Below are 9,227 nucleotides of genomic sequence, written 5' to 3'. Positions count from 1 at the left end.
AAAAAAAAAAAAAAAAAAAAAAGAGATCAAGTCCTGCAGTCTGGCATGCCGGAGGACCTCCCATTTAGGGCCAGCAGAGGGAGCCCTTGTGCAGAAGGACTATTCCCTGGAGTCTGGCATGGAGTTTGGGCCTGGCTCCTGCAGTAAGGGAAGCCCTATCTAACCAAAGGCACCTAGTCCAGAGCAGTCCAGCTAGGTTTTCGCTAGTCTTAAGTGGTCCCCTCACTTTCTGTCCTGGGTCCCCAAGACCACTTAGTAACTCTATATGACTTCAGTAAAACCGTGACATTCTGACATTCTACAGCCTGAACACAGGAGACAGAGACCAGGCAGGGAAAGAGCCCAGCACCAAGTGGGGAGGAGGGAGCCGCTGGAGGGGCTCTGCTGGCCCATGGAAGGAAGCCTGCTGTGACAAAGTGGTGGCCCAAGAGGGTTAGGGGTAGGGCTCCAGACCACCGGGCACCTCCACTTCTGCAGGGCTTTGCTGGGTGGGAGAAGGAGAGGGACAGGTGCAGGGCGTGGGGAGTGAGAGGCCTGGCTCAGACAGCACTTGGGGTCCTAAAGGAGACAGGGCCAACTCGGGGCTAGAGGACAGAAGGGTGTCCGCAGCTCCAGCTGCAGAACGTGGATGGAAGCGGGAGAGCTGCAAATGGGCCATGACTGGACATGGTGCCAGGGCAGCAGGGTGCATGGGTCACAGGGGGCCCGCAGTGAGTGTCCTTTCTAGCCCGAGGGAGGGTTAGGGAAGGGGCTGCGTGCTGCAGAGTCTGGTGCTGGCCACCAAGAAGGAAAGGGAACAGTTTGGACATCCAGATGGGCAGGCTGGGGCTGAACCGGGCAGTGAGGGTGGAAGTAAAGGTGGTTTCCATCTCCTCAGCTGGTGGAAGCGGTGATGTCACACAATGACAGTGACACCCAGGGTGGAGAGGGCTGCCTCCATCTGCCCTCTCCCATGGGGAGGAGACGAGTAGGGAGTAGGGCCAAGTGTGGTGCCTGAGCCCCAACCAGAGCTCAGCCCTGGACCCACAGGATGGCACAGGCCTGGCTGACGGTTCCGCTGTGCACCGCTCTCTCAGTTTTGGCAATCTAGAAAGTTAGCATGAACTGGTACAGCGGGGCCAGAGTGACCCTTCCTCAAGGGTGCCCGCTCTGTGAGAGCACATGCTGGCTGGCTGTGCCTGCCTCCCCACCAGCTCCCTGGGCACAGCAGCTCACTGGTTCAGCTCCACTCACCACACCTCCTGGCAGCAAGGTGTACGTGGGGCTGAAGCTGGTGGTCAGGCAGACAAGGACCTTTCATTTGTGCATGCCTAACCTGCATGCATCTAGAATGCCATCCTCACTTGGAAAGAAAGACCCACTCTCATTGAAGAAAAGCAGAAAGATACCTGTGGTCTCATGCGTGGATTCCATCGTACGTAATAGTTTACCCATAGCTCCAAGTGACTCAGACTAGCAACAGGATATAAGACGTGGTTTTCATAATTCACAAAAAAGGGATTAGAAAATTCATCTAGCTGGCTATTGATATAAGACCATAAAGATACAGTCTTTGAATGTATATCCTGAAAAACAAAAAAGGAATGGTATGAAATAAACTTTTCTTCATATCCTCACGGATTAGCATTACAGAGAGAATGACTTGAATACTGCAGTGAGTCCATGCCTGAGAAACACAGGGACATTTACCAAGCCCCCCACCATGGCCTCCTATGAGCACAAGAGAACATACACTGGGGGCTGTCCGGGCAAAACACTGCTCGGTGCAGCAACGTCTGGCAACTGTGTGGGAGGGTGGAAAGAGAATTCCACCACAAACAGGATGCCAAGGCCCACCAGTGACAGATACATATGAACTCTGGCTTAAGGTTCACTCTGTGGTTCTTCACACTGAGAAATGTGGGTAGAATTTGCAACCGAGATCCCTTACAGTGAAAAACCATGGCTAAGTGCAGAAAGACATAGTATGGTGGCAAGCGGAAAAAGTATTGTGTCCCCTCGACAGACAGCAGCCTGTTTGGACATGCTATGCCATCTGCGAGAACGCCTGCATCTGTGGGCAGGGTAGGGTGGGTACAGAGACAGTAAACAGTGGAAGGTCAAAGGAAGAGACTGCCAGGCCAGAGGACGCCACTCTTCTGCTGCCCACGCGCTGCTTGCTTCCCCTAGGGACATTCAGATAGGACTTATTTATAAGAGAAACACCACCAATAACTCAAAGGATCCAGAATAGTCAAGGTGGTCTTGAAAAAAGAGGAACAAAGTAGAGGACTCACACTTTGCATTTTCAAAACTTACTATAGCGCTACAGTAATCAATACCAGCAGTGCTGGCGTAGACTGGACACAGAGATCGATAGGACAGAGTACAGAGAGTAGCAATGCTGATTTGCCACAAGTGGGGCGAGATAGTTCAAGCAGGGAAAGAGCCTCTCCAGCCAACAGTGCCAGGACAGGCAGGTAACCTACACAAAGCAAGGAAGTAGGACTTGGGCTCCCATCAGACACAAAGTGCGCCACAGACCTAAACAGAAGTGCTAAAACTCTAGTACTCTTAGAATGGAAACAGGACCAAATCGTTGTGATCCTGACTTATGCAACAGTTTCTTAGGATAGTAAAAGCACAAGTAACAAGAGAAAAAATAGATAACTGGACTTCATCAAAATTAAAGTTTACTTCCATGGGCATCAAGACAGAAGACAACCCACAGAAAGGGAAAAATTTTGCAGCTCATATAAAAGATTTGTATACATAAAAATGTATAAGGAACTCCCAGAATTCATAATAAAAAAAGACAGAAAACCCAATTAAAATGGGCAGAGGGTCTGAACACACATTTCTCCACAGAAGATATACAAGTGGCTAATAAGCACATGAAAAGATCATTGATCATCAGGGAAATATAAATCAAAACCACATCACAGGAAACAAGATCAACATTTTAAAAATCTATAGCTTTTCTATAAACCAATAATGAACCCACTGAGAAAGAAACCAAGAAAAAAATTTCATTCATAGCCCAAATACCCATCAACAAATGAGTAGATAGAGAAAATGTGGGTTTTATGTACAGTGGAGTACTACCATCAAGAAGGATAAACTCGTCGGGCGTGGTGGCGCACGTCTGTAATCCCAGCACTGGGGAGACTGAGGCAAGAGGATCTCGGTGAGTTCCAGACCAGCCTGGGCTACATAGTGAGTTCCAGGTCAGTCTCAACTATATAGTGAGACCCTGCCTCAAACCCCCCCCCCAAAAAAAAGAAGGATAAACAAGACATTTTTAGGTAAATGGATGAATGTTGAGACCATACTTTTAAGTGAAATAAATTGGGCACACATTTAAATGTCACAGTTTCTCTTGTGTGAGAAACTGAAATGGTAAATAAGGACCAAAACGATGATAGATATTGGGAAATAGGAAGAAAACATTCAAATGGGAAGAGGAGCAAGGGAGGGGGGACAGGGAAGGGAAGGGAAGGATGGAACAAGAAAAAAAGAGAATAGAAAGAAAAACTGGAAACAAAGCTTTTATAAATAAGGGAAGGGAGGGGAAAGGACTGGGGAAAAAGAAGAAGGAAGATATATTGTATACAGGTACAGATTCCCTATGATCAACATGATCATTATGTGTATCAAAAGTGTACCAATACAATTAATTCAGAAAAAAATCCCATTCACAATATCTTAAAAAAATAAAATATCCATGAATCAACCTAACCAGAGAGGTGAAAGTCATCTACAAAGCAAATTTCAGAACACTGAAGAAAGTGAAGAGGACATCAGAAGGTGAAAAGACCTCCCAGGTTCAAGGATTGGCAGAATTAATACTGTTAAAATGGTCACATTACCAAAATTTATCTACAGATTCACTGTAATCCCCATCAAGATGCCAGTGGCATTCTTCACAGAACTAGAAGAAAATCCTAAAATTCATGTGGAAACACAAAAGACCCAGGATAGCCAAAGCAATCCTAAGCAAAAGAGCAAGGTACCAGAGTATCTGATTTCAAATTATGCCACAAAGCCATAGTAAAAAAAAAAAAATTCTATAGGCACAAAAACATACACAAAGACCAGAATAGAGGACACAGAAACAAAATGAGAAAAAGACAGCCTCTTTAACAAATGATGTGGGGGAAACCAGATATCTATATGTAAAAGATTGAAATATGTACATTTCTATTATCCGGTGGAAAAATCAATTCAAAATGGACCAGAGACTCACATAAGACCTGAAAGTTTGAAGCTGCTAGAAGGTAACATAGGAGAAATACTTACAGCCAGGGGCACAGGTGAAGACTTTGTGAACAGGACTCTAACAGCATGGGAAATAGCAAGAATCAACAAATGGGACTACATCAAGTTAAAAAGCTTCTGCTACTCTGCTGACAGAGGATTAGAATCTAGAATATATAAAGAACTAAAGAAAATAACAAAAAATCCAATAGCCCAATCAGTAAATGGCCAAATGAATTGTACAGACACTGCTGAAAAGAACTATAAATGGTCAATAAGTATATGAAAAATACTCAACATCTTTAACCATTAGGGAAATGCAAATCAAAACACTGAGATTCCAACTCACCCCAGTCAGAATGGCTGTCATCAAGAATAACAAAAGACAATATATGTTGGCAAGGATGCAGGAAAGAAGGACCCCTCTTACACTGCTATGGGAATGTAAACTAGTGCAGCCTCTGTGGAAATCAATATGGATCCTCAAATAACTAAAAAGAAAACTACCATCGGACTCAGCCATACCAATCCCTGGTATCTACCCAATGGATTTAAGGTCAGTATTCCACAGGACACCTGTGTATCTATGTTCATTGCAGCACAGTTCACAACGGCCAAGATATGGAACCAGCCTGAGTGCCCATCAACAGATGAGTGGACAAAGAAAATGTGATATACACAAACAATGGAGTAATATCCAGCCACAAGTAAGAATGAAATGATGTAATCTGCAGGAAAATGAATGGAACTAGAGATCAATACATGAAGTAAAATAAGCCAGAATCTGAAAGATTAAGAATAACAAGTATCCCCTGGCATGTAGAATCTAAAAAAGATGGCATGGAAGTAGAAGGGAGATTATTATTAGACAAGAGGAAGGGAATTGGGAGGGAAAAGGGACTACAAAGGATAGCAGTTGGGGGATGGCTACGATCAAAATATATGCATGTATGAGAATACCACAGTGAAACCAGTATTTTATAAAAATTAATACGCACTAATAAGATATATTCTAAGCAGTCATATCATAGCACCCAGCAGAATTTTTTTAAAGAAAATAGGTGTTGCTGAAATATGGAGAATCGGAACCCTTACTTAGACAGTGGGAATGTAAAATGCTACAGATGTTTCAGAAAGCAGTCTGGTTGTTTCCTGAATAGGTTAAATGCAGAGTTACTGTATGACCCAGCAATTCCATTCCTAGATTTACACCCAAGAGAAATGAAAGCACATATCCACAAAAAGACTTGAGTGTTTATAGCAGCATTATTCATAATAGCCAAAAAGAGAAACTACGCAAATTTCTATGAAGCGATGAATGGATAAACACAATGTAGTCCAGCCACACAATGGAATACTGCTCGGCCATACAAAGGAACGAAGTACTGACAGGAGTGAACCTTGAAAACACTCAGTGCTACATGGAGGAAGTCAGTCATAAAAGTCTACCTATGAAGTGACTCCATTTATGTGAAATGTCCAGAATAGGCAAACTCATAAAGACAGAAAGCAGATTAGTGGTTTCCAGGGTGCAAGGGGAATGAAAAGTGAGTGATAATGGAGCTAGGGTTTCTTTTGTGGGTGATAAAAATTTTATGAAATTAGATTTTGGTGGTGGTACAAAATCTGTGAGTAGCCTAAAGCCACTAAACTGTACACATTTTTATTTATTTTAAGATGAGGTCTCGCCACACTGTGGGCTCAGGCAATCTTCCCACCTCAGTCTCCTGAGTAGCTGGGACTACAAGCGTGTGCCCTTGTGCCTGACAGATGATTGGATGTCATGGTATGTAAATTATATCTCTAGAGAGCTCACTTTTTAAATGAAGATTAAATCTCATGCCCCCAAAACCCAGATAAACCCATAATTTAAATTCCTTTTTTTCAATTTTTAAAGTTTGCATTTATTTGCAGCTTAAATTCTTTTGGGTAGTGCAATAGCAATGGTATGAATATGACAAGTGATGTTTTATATTGCTATTTTGGCATGATTTTCCCTTAAAAAACACACATACAAAATTAGAAACTGGCTTGCCAGAAGGCTTTGTTTTGATATATGATGATTTACTCCATAAATCAATAAAAACAGGATTCACGAATAAATCATATTCTATAATATACTTAAACAGTTAAACATAATCACATTTGAAAATATGTCTGATGGAAATTAACTGAAGTAAACTGTACTCTTTTTTGCGGGGGGCTTTGAGACAGGGTCTCACTATGTAGTTGAGACTGACCTGGCACTCACTATGTATCCCAGGCTGGCCTCAATCTCACAGGGATCCTCCTGCCTCAGCCTCCCGAGTGCTGGGATTATAGGCGTGCAACACCACGCCTGGCTGTATTTTTTTTCAGATTATTTTACATGAAGTACTTTATAAACAGAATGCAGCTTGTGGAAGGTCATGAGTTTAATTATTTTAGCATAATTTAAATTTTTAAAAAATTTTATTAGGGGCAGGGGATTTGGCTCAGTGGCACCGTGCCTGCCTTGCAAGCTCAAGGTCCTGAGTTCAATCCCTGGTACCAAAAAAAATTTTTTATTAGTGCCTACTAGTTTTACAGATCAACAGGGTTTCATTTTGGCAGACTCACACATGCAGGTAGCATACTTTGATCGTCCCCCATCAACCTCTTCTCCCTTTCACCCCTTAGTCTCTTCTCTAGGACTCCGTCCTATATAGTTTAAATTCTAATATATGAACTTTGTTCTTCCACTTTTTTATTCTAAACGCTTTTATTTAGATATAATTCACATACCATGACATTTACCTATTTTCCTTTTCATTGAGAAGTTAACGGGTTCCATCACATTGGGCATGGAGCATGGATTCTGTCCTACTCTAGAGAGCCATGGGCCCACAGGTTCCAGCCCTATAAAGATATTTGTGCTGGGGCTGCTGGAACCCTGGGCAGTGTCTAGAACAGCAGGTCCAGAAGCCCTTCCTGTGAAAGGCACCCGGGCCACAGGGGAAGCAAAACTACTTACCTCTTTGAATCTCTCTTGTTCACAGTTGCACAGAAAGGTCCCAAAGAGACAGCTATAAAGGTGATCCAAAATTGTCATCAAGAATAGTTCATTAAACTCAAATGCCGAAGGAAACTTTAAGTGGAGAGAAAAACAAATTTTAGTCTTGAAGTTCAATTTCTAAAACAAAGTAATAACACATTTCTGTGAATGACAGCTATACTATAATCTGGAATCGACTCCAAGATTCAAAGGCAGATTGAGCCCTGTGAAACTTATCTAGTTTCAAGTCAAAGCTGATAGACCTGGCAGAGACACAACCAGACACAGCACAATGTGTTATGCTCTTCAATGACTAAAATGTTTATGTATCTTCCACTTCGCGTTAGGCAGAACAGAGGCCAGATTCACCCTTCTGCCAGAAACAACTAGAAAGCTGGATAAAGTATACAAAATGAATGTTTTCAGACACCGGAAGCAGGCAACACAGAGCTGTGCCACTAAGGAAAGGAAATAAATGAGGGGAGCACTATATTGTCCCAGCTTCCTGCCTGGAAGCACAGCAAGCCACAGGGCCAAAAGCAACTCAAGAAGAGAAAACAGATCTGAGTAGCTCTATGTCTATTAAAGAGCTTTCCCCAAAACAGTAGCCCACAAACCCTTAGCAATATATGACCAAACTGAGCCTGGAGGTATATACAAGGAATAACACGACAAATCAAGTGGTGTTGATCTTAGGAAGGGAAGGCTGGTTTAACATTTGAAAATCAGGCTGGGGGTTTAGCTCAGTGGTGCTGCTGCCTGCCTTGTAAGCACAAGGACCTGAGTTCGATCCCTGGTACAAAAAAAAATGACAAATAACATATGAAAATCAATATCACCACAAATCAACTGCTCTAATTCATTATATTAACAAGGACAAGAAAACCACAGGATCATCTCAACTGTTTTAGGCCATTCATAATGGGGTTCTGCAGACTTGCAGTGAAGACTCTCAGCACTGTTAACAGGTTCTAGCCAGCAGCTGGCATTTAGTAGCCAGGAGACATCTGGAAAGAGTAATAATGACTGCAGCAGCAGGCATGTACTGAGTGCCTGCCATGTGCCAAAATTCTAATTTTAAAATACAGTGAAATATCCATCACTTACTGAATGAAGCAAAGCCAACTAGAACAGAACCCAGTAGAATCACTCAGTGTGTCTGCCTTTAAGGCAGTTTACATTAAAGACCTATACTCCAGCCAGAGTGATATTTGCCTACTCTCGTGACTAACCCTGACAATCTCTAAATGACAACCGGGATCAGAGATTGGCAAGTTCAGTTTTTTAGCTGAGCTTTCCTCCTTTACTAGAGTAGCAACAGGCACAAACAACAGGACTGTCCAAAGTCCACCTGGAAACGTTATTTTCCTCACCAGGTTGTTATATTCACAGCTACACTGAGTAAATATTGGCCTCCCTCTCCCTCCTGGATTTGTCTCATAGAAACATGCAACTGTCTTCTAAGGACCCCCAGCAGAATAGTGCCTCTGGAAACTAGCTATGGTAATGTTCTTACTGGCATTCTTGTTCTTAGATGACCTAGATCAACAGTGTAACGTTCATGGATGAAATGCTAACAACAGCCACGGGTTAATCCTCCGCTGGGCCTTTGATGTTGCCCCCTAAAGCCTCAAGAGTGGCAGCCACTTCTAAGCAGCTATATTATAAAGGGCCAGGTGCACCACGTCCACTTTTCCACCACTTTCTTCTGCCAGCCATTTAGTTATATCCTATTCATAAAATTTTTGGCACCACACAATTTATTAATTTTAAGCAAATATATACTGTTTCCATATACTGAAGATTTAAAAATCAAGAGAAAAGGGTAAAGATGTAGGGTGTGGCCCTATGTTCTATTTTCAAACATTTAGGGCTGGGGATTTAGCTCACTGGTTCTGCTGTCTACCTCGCAAGCTCAAGGTCCTGAGTTCAATCTCTGGTACCAAAAAAAAAAAAAAAAAAAAAAAAAAAAAAAAAA

General features: G+C 42.6%; 1 protein-coding gene across 6 annotated transcripts in view; it reads right to left on the bottom strand.

The window, feature by feature from the left end:
• Positions 1-9,227, bottom strand: part of Mtmr1 (myotubularin related protein 1) — a 66,460-nt gene that overhangs the window by 3,713 nt on the left and 53,520 nt on the right. For all 6 annotated transcript variants that reach the window (XM_033760449.1, XM_010638970.3, XM_010638966.3 and 3 more), the window contains 2 exons: positions 7,229-7,342; positions 1,389-1,565 (listed from right to left, as the gene is read on the bottom strand). In XM_033760449.1, the coding sequence (XP_033616340.1) occupies positions 1,389-1,565; positions 7,229-7,342 (291 nt within the window). The remainder of the gene's footprint in view (positions 1-1,388; positions 1,566-7,228; positions 7,343-9,227) is intronic.

This window comes from Fukomys damarensis, unplaced genomic scaffold, assembly GCF_012274545.1.
Source record: "Fukomys damarensis isolate Sample0158 unplaced genomic scaffold, DMR_v1.0_HiC HiC_scaffold_39, whole genome shotgun sequence".
Classification (NCBI taxonomy): Eukaryota; Metazoa; Chordata; class Mammalia; order Rodentia; family Bathyergidae; genus Fukomys; species Fukomys damarensis.
Note: the sequence above shows the minus strand (reverse complement) of the source record. Positions and strands in the feature narration are given on the sequence as shown.